The 12933-nt window shown below is 38.4% G+C and overlaps 1 protein-coding gene and 1 long non-coding RNA gene across 4 annotated transcripts in view; one reads left to right on the top strand and one right to left on the bottom strand.

Moving 5' to 3' along the window:
• Window positions 1–1379: 1379 nt before the first annotated feature.
• On the bottom strand, window positions 1380–12277 carry igfn1.3 (immunoglobulin like and fibronectin type III domain containing 1, tandem duplicate 3). Its single transcript, XM_030419424.1, has 24 exons — window positions 12123–12277; window positions 9995–10068; window positions 9708–9830; window positions 9487–9623; window positions 9259–9358; window positions 9130–9171; window positions 9000–9045; window positions 8728–8911; window positions 8484–8597; window positions 8203–8365; window positions 7821–8093; window positions 7141–7725; window positions 6925–7049; window positions 6697–6838; window positions 6263–6556; window positions 5857–6153; window positions 5597–5776; window positions 5349–5477; window positions 4954–5262; window positions 4754–4839; window positions 4220–4412; window positions 3713–4009; window positions 1997–2323; window positions 1380–1899 (listed from the first exon to the last, which is right to left on the bottom strand). The coding sequence occupies exons 2-24, from the start codon at window positions 10044–10046 to the stop codon at window positions 1895–1897; spliced, it is 4203 nt and encodes a 1400-aa protein (XP_030275284.1). The 5' UTR covers window positions 10047–10068; window positions 12123–12277; the 3' UTR covers window positions 1380–1894.
• A 78-nt stretch (window positions 12278–12355) lies between these two features.
• Window positions 12356–12933, top strand: part of LOC115583046 (uncharacterized) — a 39627-nt gene continuing 39049 nt past the window's right edge. For all 3 annotated transcript variants that reach the window (XR_003984296.1, XR_003984295.1, XR_003984294.1), the window contains exon 1: window positions 12356–12538. This is a non-coding gene — a long non-coding RNA (uncharacterized LOC115583046). The remainder of the gene's footprint in view (window positions 12539–12933) is intronic.

The following is a 12933-nucleotide window of genomic DNA, read 5'->3' as shown; positions in this document are numbered from 1 at the left end:
AGCGGAAGCATTGACTCGCACGCGAAGTTACAAAATTAAAAAAGGCACGATAAATGCCTCACAGGGCTAAAGGTAAACTGGATGGGATCACACACAACAAACATCTCCCTACAAGGTCAGGTACCACTTAAGTGTAGTTAAGAAAACATGAAATACATGCATGGAATTACTTTATCATTTTTATTTTATACAAAAACAAACATCTTAGACATACTGTAAGACATTACAGATCTTGATAATTATTCTATTTCTTCAGGAGAGCGTGGTTTTATGTTTGTTGTTACAGAATGATGAATGGTTGGATTGCACCTGAATGCAACAATAAATCTTTGCAGAAGCAAGGCCATTGCTTGAATCTAGATATTGGCATCTGGGAGCACAGAATGTGTTAACAGGCCTTGTTACTGTGTCTGTTTGTTTGGTCTGTCCCGCTAGGATGGTTATGTCAGTTCTTCACTGCTTTGGTTGAGGACTTATTAACCTTAACAAAGCTTGGTTCTTGGTAAATATATGGTAGTTGCAAAAAGCAGAGTTAACAATTGATAAGTCCATAGTGAACTGCTGATAAATGCATAATGAAGTGTGTCTTTGTTTTAATAAAGCAACAAAAACCTAGTAAAGATTTAACAGCGGCATAATGGGCAAGTTATAACTTTACGTGTGGATAAAAGGACATATCCAGCAATGATTTTCACTTTCATCCCTATGGTCAGCTTTTCTTTTCTTACACTTTTCTTACAAATAGGAACTTGAACATTGCACAATTTTCATTAATCTCTCAGAGAATAAAGCACAAATCTGAGTGCCATTCTAAATACCTTTTCACTAACACTTATTACAAGGACCTAAATAAAAGGGTTACCAATTATTTAAGGGTTAGCATTCTGTCGTTAGCATTTTCTCAAAGCACAGCGGTGTGTAATTATAGCATCACAGAGTTAATAGAGTGCATGTAAAGTGCTCATGATTAATTTAGGTTAAAGAGAGGCAAGTAAGACAGATTGTTGTTGAAGATGTAGGATTTATTTACATTTTGACATAATGATGAATAATTCAAACAATAAATCGTCAAGTGTGCGACAGACTTGTCTAATGTGGGAGTTGTATGTTTATGGCTGCTCTAATGAGGTTTCACATTGGAAATGCAGATCAAAACATTGGGACTTGCATGACAGGGGACAAGTCTGTCTTTAAATCAGCAAACAAAAAACAGCTGATTGAAAACATCTTCAAATGACAGCTCACTTTTCAGAATGCAAGCATTAACATCTATCTCAAAGCACAGCATTGCATGTAAAGCCTTACAGAGCCACTGGAGTGCCTGTAGACAAAACATCAAGTGACAAGCTCATGATTAAAAGAGGCAAATAATAAGAAACTTTGTTGTTGAACAGGTAGGATTTATTTACATTTTGGCATAATTATTGGTGATTCAAACGCTAATAATCAATCAGACTGTCATAACATATACTTTCCATGTGGGAGTAACTTAGGGAAACCAAGCAGCTTTTCTGTCCTATTCAAAAAAACAAAACAGCAGAATAAACTAACTATAATCACAGCTCAGGGAAATATAGGCCAATAAATAAACATGCCCGGGTGTAAGATTAGCATATAATTAATGGTGGATCTCGGATGTTTCCTGTCAAAGTGTTCTCTGGCTCCACTACATAAACTCAGTAGAATTTGCACTCAAACGCAGCAGAATCTCATAGTTCGAATCTGCAAGGTTTCTTATTGGCACTTTAAAACATTTTCCTTTCATCCTTTAGTTTTGCTCTCCACATCACTACGGTGATCCACCAAAAAAAGCACAGATGAATGCATGCTTCAGATTGGCACATCCTCCACAACGTTTCATTCATCTTCAGGAGTTCGGGCCAACTGAATCATCCTAATCTGAAAGAGGAGGGAGAGAAGGGAACAGTAAAGACATGCAGCCAGAAGAGTGGATTTAAGTTGTAACAAATAATTTTGATGTGTTTTTTTTTTTTACCTTTGACAACAAGCTTAGTTGAACACTCCACTCTGCCCAGATTGTTCTCTGCCATGACGGTGTAATTCCCGCTGTCCTTGGGCCCGACTTTGAGTATCACCATGGAGCAGACCCCACATGTGTTGGTGATGTAGTAGTTAGTGTTGGTGTTGAGGCTGACATTGTTTCTGTACCAGGTAACATGGGGTCTGGGGTTTCCTGTCACCGCGCAGCTCATGTAGCACTCATAGCTCTCTGGACTGTTGTGTGTCTTCAGTGGAACAGAGAATGACGGAGGCACCTCGAAGCTGCAGTCCTTGGAGGTAGGAAGGTTCAAAGAAAATGACTCTGAAAGGAAGCAAGTAAAAACGAAAGAAAAGTCACAAGGGTGCGTTACATAACGACAGATATCCTTTTAATTTCTCTACCCTTAAGTCGTCTGGCAATTGATTCAATTATCTTGCTTTACTGTCTATAGCAGAACACTCAGAAATATAAAATGCTCTTCTTTTCATGTTGCATTTCATTTACACAAAGCAAACAAAGCATTCATTAGCAATGATATCTGACCTTGCACTATGCCCATTACACTTAGTTGATATTCTTTAATTGCCTTTTGTAAGGGAGATCTTTTATTAAATTGTTGTACGTATTACACTCACACATCTATTCACATTTTAATTCTAATAGGTATGCACACAAACGGGGCTGCAGCTAGTTATTTTCATTATTGCTTTACTTTGCCAATTCATTTCTTGAATAATTATTTAGTTTATTAAATATCACAAAGTAACAAGAAACATCCATCACAGCTTCTCAGAGTACCAAGTGATGTGTTAAAAAAGAAAAAGAAAACAACAGTCCAAAATACAGAAAAGCACCAAATCCTCAGATTTTAGAAGCTGGGACCAGCGAAAGTTTGTCACTTTTCCTTGGAGCTCTTATTTATCTCATTCCCAGCTTGTCAAATACTGTTGCTTTCTGTTGGCAGCCCGCCATAATCCATAATCCCAAAGTGTCAGTATTTGATTAATTGAAAATTTGTCTAAAAAATCAACTACAAACAGGAGTTTAAAATATCTGTAATTAATGACTTATCAATATATAAAAATGGCGATACGTTGTTTTTTTTTTTTTTTGTGGCCTGAAAAATGTTTTACATTGAATCAATTGATTGTTTATTTGATGAAAACTATAAATGGTGTAAAAAGCCCATCAGCGGTCTCATCTCTTGTTTGACAGTTCAAATCCCATATACATTCAATTAAAAATTAAGGTAAAACACAAAAAGCAAAAAATGTAAGCACATTTAAATGACTAAACTAGCAAAAAAGAGCTAAGAGTCGGGGGTCCTTGATAGTTATATTTAATTTTAATTATTTTTTTTTAACATATAAGGTATAATTTATGTTGACCAGATATGACAAACTGACTTTGTTTTGTTTGAGTTGAGCCTTTTTTTTAAATGTGGTTTAAATGTGTTGTCTATTTATTTATTTATTCATTCATTCATTCATTCATTTATTTTTTTGGCCTTCTGTGTCGTTTCACTTTGTTGTTAAGATTCTGAGTCTTTGTTTGCTGATGTGGCAAATGTATATTGTATATTGAGAAATCTTAATAAATCTTGTTGAAAAAATAGAGAAGTTCTCATTTGATTTTCATTTGTTGAATTAATCATGAGGAATCAATTCAGCTCTATGCTTCACAGTTTCTATTCACTGTCATTAAACCTGCCTTTTACTCTCTTCACTTCCCAGATTGCTGAATCAGAGGGTTTGGAAAGCCCCATGTCATTCTTGGCATAGACCCGGAACTTGTACTGCCTTCCGGGCATGACATTGATGGCGGTGAACTTGTTGTTAAAGAGATGGTCTGCCACAGTTTGCCAAGTACGCTTGACAGAATCACGCTTGGTGATTATGTAATGAAGCCTGTCGTCTTTCTTCTCATCTGGAGAGGGCTCCCAGGAGACCGTCACTGTTCCTGACACGTTCTCATCCAGCTCCACAGGGCCTGGAGGCTTGGGGTCATCTGCAAACAGGTAGGAAAAGATTTACAGTAAATATTCTTAAGTTGACTACAATGATACACTCAGTCTTAAGATCTGTACATTTACGCTTGTGAAGTTTTGGTATGTATTTTATTCATTTAGTACCCCCGAAGAGCTTAAAATCTTAATTCTGGCCATATCAAAACAATTTTTGCTTCTTCTTCCTCACTTTGAAGTTTTCTTCACTGTACCTGTGATTCTTATCTCAACACTAGAGGTCTCCTGACCAACGAGGTTCTTGACGACAATAGTGTAGACCCCAGTGTCATGACGCTCTGATGAGGGGATCATCAGCTGTGATGATGTGTCTGAGTTGCTCACTTTCACGTGCTTGGCAACAGGATGACCGTCCTTCAGCCATTTGATAGATGGTATCGGGGAGGCCTGTCACAATAATAATAGTAATTATTATTTATAGAGCACTTCAAAATCCTTGCAAACAAAAAGTCTCACAAAGTCAGCAAGATAAAAGAGTTGAGCCGCTAAAATTAAAAGTTTTAAAAATAAAACAGAAAAACATATGAAATAAAAACAAAAACACAACAGATAAATCAACATGACAGATAAAAAACAAGAAAACAAAATAAACAACACAACAGATACAAAAGCAAAAAAATGAAAACCAAGAGAACAGTAAAAAAAAAAAAAGAAAAGAAAAAAAGACAATATTAAGCTCAACTCAAATCAGACATGAAAGGACTTTTTGTCTGAATGTTATACTGAACCTGGAAGTTGAAGTTGATGCGAGCAGCGTTGCCAGCTTTCATTACTATGAAGGTCTTAATTTTCCTGTCAGTGAAGTGAGGTTTCACTGTCACAATGTGGAGAGAGAGTTTCAGACAAAATTAATGAGAGAAAGTGATGAAATGAGGGTAAAATGAGTCAAATTCTGACTGAAGACAGGTTGCGGTTTCCACTGACTCACCTGGGGGAGGCATTGCGATGATATAATTGTCCAGCTCCTGTGGCTCACCGTCTCCACCCTCGTTGGTGGCTAAAACTCTTACCCAGTACATGGCCATTGACTTCAGACCCATAATAGTATATGAGTTTATAATGATAGCAGTGGAGTTGCAGCGACTCCATTCTGGGTCTTCGGCTGGTCTGACCTCCACAAAGTATCCTTTTGACTCGTCTTGAACCCCCTCCTCCTCCGTGGGTTTGGTCCAGCCCAGCGATAAGGTGCTGTATGTGGAGTCTGTCACCTTCAGGTCAATAACTTTACCAGGGGGCTCTAAGAGGGTAAACAATTAGCATCCAAGAACTGAAACATGAGGAATTAAGCATTGAGATAATAAGCTGTCTCGGATTATGACTCACTCTTTGGATCTCTTGCAAACACAAATTCAGATGGTGTACTTGGCTCTCCGGCACCAGAAATGTTGATAGCTGATACACGGAACTCGTACTCGATGCCCTCAACAACATCCTTCACTCCGTAATTTTTCTCTGTTGGCATGTCAAACAGTATAGTGAAGACAATCAAATATCTATAAAAAAAATTGTTATTTACATCTGTAGTTTAAGTAAACAAATACATTACATCTTGAACATCAAAAGTTCTTCACCTTTGATGGGCTCGTTGGCTGGGTTGACCATGCCCCACAGATTACTGCCATTCTTGCGTTTCTCCACATTGTATCCCAGAAGGTCGGTGCCTCCAGTATTACTGGGTGCAGACCAAGCCAGATTGATGCAGTCTTTGAACGCACTAACAACTTTTGGTTGAGAGGGAGCTCCAGGGTACGCTGAAAGAATGATTCAAATTTAGAAAATGTCACTTTGGCACTGTCGCAGATAAATCTGGTGTGCTTGTAAGAAGGCTTACCCTTTGTCCCTGCCTGAATGTCATCGGTCTCCATCATCTCACTGACACCTTGATCAGTTTCAGCCCTGACGTGGTAACAGTACTTCCTGCCATGATCCACATCAACGTCCCTGTATTTAGGCTCTGGACCCAACTTGCCCAGTTTCTTCCAGCTGTTTCTGCCAATTTGCTGGCGCTCCAGGATGTAGTCTGTGATCGGGGAGCCGCCATCGTCTTTTGGAGGCCTCCATTTGAACTCAATGCAGGTTGAATTACTCTCAATAATATCCACAGGGTTGAGAGGTGGCGTTGGTTTATCTGTGGCAAGACAAGAGAATAAAGAACAACTCCACTCATAAACATGTCTTGCTTGTACGTGACTCTTCCAAATGAAGAACATACAGGTCTTAAAATGCAGCATACAAACCTAATACAACAAGCTGTGAGATGGCTTCAGTTGTTCCACATTCATTTTTAATCTTGATCTTGATTTCTCCTGTGGTTTTGCGTTTGCACTTGGTTAGCAGCAGGCGGGTGTGTGACTCGGACTTCTCAATCTTGATACCGGTGTCCTCCAGCAGCTCCTCCCCTTCATGGAACCACTGTATCTTCATGGGTTCACGTCCAACAAAGGTCATCTTGAATGCTGCATCTTTCCCAGATTTGATTATAACTGGCTTCATGAACTCTGTGAGGTCATCTGAGTTAAGTCTTGGAGGATCTAGAACAACAAACACACATATTTTCAAACTTTTATCACTCAGCTAAGACAAATACTGTTTTACTATTTTATTTTTTTTAACCGTAGCTGCCCTTTCTTTGACTTAAGTTGGAGTATCTCAAATTGACGGAGTACGATACCTTCAACTTTGAGCTCAGCTTCTGTTTTGCGGCCATCGGCTTCACATCGGTACTTTCCGCTATCATCCTCTGTGCAGTTTTTGATAATTAGCTTGCGATAAGTCTGATCCTTAACAATGCAGATATGATCTGTAGATGTAATCTGAAATGCACACACACACACACACACCCATGTTAACACACTTTAACACCTTACACTGTCAGTTTATCAACTCCTGTGTTCCTCACCTCTTGCCCATCTTTGTACCAGACTCCGTCACATTCCTCACTGCTCAGCCTGCAGACCAGTTCTGCATCAGTACCAATAATGGCGGTCACATCTGACAGTCCGCCAGTGAAATATACTCCTGGATCTGAAGGAAATACAACCTTGCTGTTGACTGTGAACAGGAATATATTAACAAATTTACAGTAAGTTAATTTCTGTGTTTTGATGCATCTTACCAACGACCGTATCAGGAACAAGTGGGCCTTTTCTCTCTCTCTTCTTTTTCCCTTGAACAGGCTCCTCTTCTTCAACATCCTCAGCAGGATCCTCTCCCTCCTTTGCTTTGGCCTTCTTCTTGGGTTCTGATGATGCAGATTCCTCCTCCCCTTCTTCTTCTTCTTCTTCTTCATCATCCTCTTCCTCTTCTACATCCTCCCCCTCTTCCGCAACAGTGGTTCCATCTGCACCTTCTGTCTTTACCTTTGCCTTTGTCTTCTTTGTCTTTCCTTTTTCCTTGTCCTTCCCCTTTTCCTTCCCCTTTTCCTTCGCTTTAGCTTTAGCTTTAGCTTTGGCTTCAGCCAGAGCTTTGGCTTTGGCTTCTGCTTCAGCTTTTGCTTTAGCCTCAGCCTCTGCTGCTGCTGCGGCGGCCGCTGCAGCTGCTGCTTCTGCCTCTGCCCTTGCCTTTGCAATCAGCTCTTCTTTCTGTTTCTGTACTATAGCCTGCTGCTCCTGGGCAATCTTCAAAAGTTCATCTCCACCACCACCTGCTCTGGTTGTTTTGCGAGCTTTCTTTTTTCCCCGCGAGTTTGGATCAGTGTCAACTAATGAGGAAATACACAGTACCAGAACATTGTCAACATTTAAAACTTGCATTAAAGAATCAGGTTTTTTTTAATTTAAAATTTGTAAACAGTACCTTCCACTATAAGCCAGGCATTGCAGGATGAGTTTCCAGCCACAGCTGCATATATTCCCTTGTCCAGTGGCATGCAGTCCTTTACCACCAGTGTGTGAATCAGCATGTCCTCTGACACAAGGATGTCAAATTTCTCCCCTTGCTCCAATGGGATGTTCTTTCCCTTCCAAGTTATCTTTTTCAGGGGTTGTGAGACGAGACACTCAAACACAGCGTCCTCTCTTTCCTCCGCTTTCACGTCTTGAATCTTGACCATGAATTCCACCTCGGGAACTAGATGACACGCATAATTACAGCTTAACATGATATCTTCTGACCTCCTGAATGGCACTGTGCACATGTTAAAGTAGTGTATAGATAATTGATTTATGCATCATCTTACGTTTGAAGTCGGTCGAGAAAACCTTAACTCCATCAACCTCTACTTGGTACAGCCCGGCGTCTTCGGGGTCGACACCATTGATGCTAAACACAAACTTCTTTCCCACTTGCTTCAATCCATGTTTCACCTCCAGCTCAGCATCAAAAGGAATCATAATTCCATCCTGTTTCAACATAAGCAGTCATTATTGTCTGAGAAATATGCAAGGGGCCTGCAAGTATGTCTGCTCTCATTTAATTTATTCATGTAAAAAAGTACAAATGTTAAATGAAACATCTCACCTTGTATATGAAGATTTTGCTGGTAGGGTCTTTCAGCGACATTTCAAGTTCAAACTCTGCAAGACCGTCATCTTTAAGTTCGATTGGCTTTAGGTTGCATAGTCTTTCTACAACCTATAGTAATTTGAAATGAAAAGAAAATGTTAAATGCTGTGAAAATGTTGACATTTCTTGTATTACAAAATTCAGCATATCAGGCTGTGTACATGCTATACATTGACATTTAGATGAAGCTGAAACTTACCCTTTCTTGCTCTTGCTCTCTTTCGACCTTCTTCTCACTTAGTTTCTTCAGCATCCTGCGAAAATCAGTGACACCATACTGGGCACAGATGGACTCGTAGTCTTTCTTGTCCGCACTCAACAGCAGTTCCCAAAACTTATCATCAATTTCTGGTTTTTTCTCTTCCTTGTGCTCCATATCAACCCTGCATAAAGAAAAACAAATATTTGTAACACTTTAAAGTAACAATCACACATGGCAAGGAAAATTTGTTGGTTTTTTTAACTGCTTACTTATGTTTTAGGGCCTTTTTGAAGTCCTCAGGTGTATCTCGGATAGCTACAACAAAATCATCAGCGTGGTTAAAAATGTCATCCAATGAGAGACTCACTTTGAATTATTTTAGATTAAATGTAGGCATACCTGTTCTTGATTCTTGCAGGGCTCTGTTTTTTTTAAAGCCAACTATAGAGATAGAAAGACAGTGTAGTGAGGTGGATGCAGTTTGTCTATAGGTTCTCTATAATTTGTAATGGAATAGAAGTAACTGACCCTCAATAACATTAAGTGCAGCAGTCACAACGGCTTTTCCATATTCATTTCTGGCATAGCACTTGTACGTGTCAGCATGATCCACTGTTACAGCAGGCATCTATCAATCAATACATGATTATTATTCTTTTTGGCAAAACCCGGATAGTGTAAGACGGTTTTATCGATCCTTTGGTTTAGAATTTATTCAGATGAGCATTTCTTACATCGCATGGTCAGTGATCTCACCTGTAGTTGATGTTCACCAGAACTGGCGTCAAAGATGATTTTGAACTTTTCTTCATCGATTTCCCCATTATTTCTCATCCAGGTCACAGTTGGTGCTGGTATGCCTGTAATGACTGCTCTGAAGATAACCATTTTTCCTATAGAAACAAGAATATATTGTTATGTTATCTTAGAAAATTCAAAAAAGAAGGTTATGCATGTGATAAGAGGTGGAACTTTACCTTCTTGAATAGTTATAGCAATGGGTTTCCGGGTGAAGTCTGGAGTTGTCATGCCTTCAGGTAATTCCTCCACATATTGGGTAATCATAACTCCGGGCACCCTTGACCTCTTTCTAATTTTCACTGTCATTAGATGAGATAAGTAATTGCATTATTTACACTTGTGAAGAAGCTTTGAGTGGTTTAGTACAATCATACTTCACAAACCCTCTCAGGCTACTGTATCTGCATTTAGTTTAAAATGCATATTTTATTGTTTGGCAGTGAAAAATAATCTATTTACTTACCCTGCCCTGGAGCCGTGGGCTCGTCATCCTTAGCTTTACGTATTTTAAACATCTTGACTGAGACAACAGCTTCTCTGCGAATGATAAAAATGTTATCAATCACTTAAAAAGGCAGAATGTTTGGAACGCATACATACCATTTTAATCAGTCACGACTTAGGCTGTCGCTTGGAATATATAATAAGGTTATTTTTGCCTATGTCAGCGCTTACTGTAACATATCCTAGAGTTTCAATGCAGTCTAGAGCTGTTAGCATGGCTTGACCACTGTTAGCAACCATCCCCATCTGTCTGACATGCAGTCAATCTCTTCCAGATGGTCTGAATCTGTAATGGGTATCACTTATCATTGTTTTAACAAGCAGCTTAAGGCAGTTGAATGTTCATGAATGTTAAGTAAAGCCTATCCTTGAAAAGATAGAAAAGATATTCTGTGACACAATTCATGCCTCCTTCAATGTGGGTTAAATAATATTATGGCATGCGTTCACTGTACATTTTGTTAAGCCTACTGAGGCAATGTGATTGTGGTTTTTGGGCTATATAAATAAAATTGATTTGATTTTGTCAATGTCAGACAATATGAGTAATACCAGTGTCATAAATGGTGCCATGGTGCCCAATGTTAGTAACTCTATCTGTGCTATAAATGAAAGAATTTCTATGATCAGTACATTCTTAAAATTCTCTTTGTAAATTCTTGCAGGTGACCGGACTAATTTTGCAGGCAGTAGGTCACATACCTCATAAAACTATCTATCATGACTCAGGAAGTGACGTAAGCAAACGTAACATTAGTCAGAAGCATCTTTGTATTTAGGGTCAGGTTGCTTTCTTTTTAGCCCTGAATTATCTGGAGAAATATGTGAAAAGATAAAAGGTGAAACAGAAAAGGCACTTTAATTGCATCAATTAATGATTGATTTTTGCAACAGTTTTTTATTAGTCAGATTTCATGCTCGGTAGTCAATACTCTGTAAGGATAAGCTTCAGACACCCATTTTCAAAACATTAACAAATCAAAAGTGCATTTCAGTAAATATGGATAATGGTTTTAGAATTCGTATTATTACAAAAATGGAATCTCAAAGACGAAGACGGTCACATTAGTATACCGACATGTGACATCTTACAGCAATAATTCAAAAATGCTAAAAGTATTGTCTTTTCCAATTTCATTTAAGAGTTAGAATGATGAACTCATACTGTATATATCTAATAGTATCTTGTATAAATTACTTTGTCTTCACCATCTTCCCAAACTTTTATGATCTCATAAGTCTAATGACAGAAGCATTTTTGTTCTTGTATTAGCCAATCATTAGTTTGATAGCCACTTAAACTATTTAAATACATTTATCAAACTGAATGATGCCAGATTCTGTTAGTTGAAGAAGTACCTGCATGTTTAGCAGCTTTGCAACACTTGGTGCGCTGCTGTGAAGCTATATTTGTCATAGAGAAAAAATAGCTGTGCCAAGGGTGTTAGGAGTGAACTGATTTATGAATATCTTGTCAGGTCTATGACCCAAATCTCAGAGCTGCACTTAGCCGCAGCGCATATACTTTTATTATTTGTCATTTTTTTGTGATAGAATACTGAATAAAATATTATATTTAAGTTTGACAATGTACTGCAATAGTTAGTCTTTGCAGGAGGAAAAAGTGTGGGTGATTGTAATGTGTATTTGTATGTAAAGTGTCCTGTTTCTGTATTCACCATTACTCTCTTGCACTAATCATTAGTTTAATATTGATCTCTCTTTAACATTTTCCTGTTTCGCATTATTTCTCATTCAGATAAGAATATTCTGCTTGTCTAAAAGCGTGTGTCATAAACAAAATTTTTCTAACACAGAACTTAAAACTTAATTTAAACTTGAGAGTTACTACAATTTCTATAAACTGCTGTCAAAATTAAATAAGAATTGTCACTTCAGCTAACTAGTGAGATCTCTTTGCCTCGTACACTTATGCTTGATAAAGAGTAACATGCAGACTGGTGTCAGATTAGCTCAAAGAACATATTTACAAAGATTAGCTGACAAAATAAAGAAGATATTGATGATTGAAATTCCATGTATTTATTAGAATTGGGAACGTGCCCAGTTAATTTAAATGTACTTACTATCTGTGTCAAGTTAACTGCTGTTCTCTGCTGCGTGTTGCCAGCCAGGTTCCAGCGGATTCTTGTGTGTGGGCTTGGCAGTTTGAGAGGCAATAAAGCCTTTCAGAGACACTCGGAGCAACCTTACCCACTGCTTTTTCCCTCTGCCTCTTGGGGATAGGTTTACTGTCATGTACTTTGGCCCCTAAAGTGCTATAGGTTCTTGAAAAGGGGGCACAAGAGGAAATGCAGCAGTGAAGCCACCCTAATCCCTCCCTCAAAACTGAAATTTCAGCTTTAGCTGTGCAGCAGGGTGCTTTTGGCTGCTCTTTTTCAAAAGCATCATGAGAAGTGAAGTGCCGGTGGGCTGAGCTGCCTCTCCATTAGCTTAATTGCACACCATGCTGACTGATCTTCATCCAATCATTGAACAAGAGGTAAGTGTCAATTAGATACAGATTTTTTAATTTTTTTTTTAAGCTTTGTGCATTTGTTCAAAAAAATGTTTATTACACATTTTTTGAAAAAATAATTGATCGTACTTTTATGCTGAAATCTTGCTCCAAATATTAGGCAATTTGCATAAATATTCCTATTTGCTCTGTGCTGCTCTGGATACAGCAGAGGAAAAGCAAACTAAACAAGCTAAACCTCATGCTAATACTAATGAACCATTATTATTTCTTACTGTCTCATTAAAAAGAACAGGCCTAAGTTGCCAAGTAGCACTTATTTTAGCACTGTAATAGGCACGTCACTTTGAAAATGAGAAGTGTCACCCTGCACTAGTCAGTCATGTTAAAGGCGTGGGTGTAACCGTTAACCCCGTCTC

This window comes from Sparus aurata, chromosome 6 (genome assembly GCF_900880675.1).
Source record: "Sparus aurata chromosome 6, fSpaAur1.1, whole genome shotgun sequence".
In the NCBI taxonomy this organism is placed as follows: domain Eukaryota; kingdom Metazoa; phylum Chordata; class Actinopteri; order Spariformes; family Sparidae; genus Sparus; species Sparus aurata.
This window is presented reverse-complemented; position numbering and strand designations above follow the sequence as displayed.

Excerpts from the sequence above, each read along its gene's own strand:
- igfn1.3 (XM_030419424.1), bottom strand. The coding sequence starts at position 10,046 with ATGTTTAAAATACGTAAAGCTAAGGATGACGAGCCCACGGCTCCAGGG. Across the intron at positions 9,172-9,258 it reads TGCACTTAATGTTATTGAGG|TTGGCTTTAAAAAAAACAGA; the intron begins GTCAGTTACTTC and ends CTATCTCTATAG. Across the intron at positions 8,094-8,202 it reads TTTCTCGACCGACTTCAAAC|TTCCCGAGGTGGAATTCATG; the intron begins GTAAGATGATGC and ends CGTGTCATCTAG.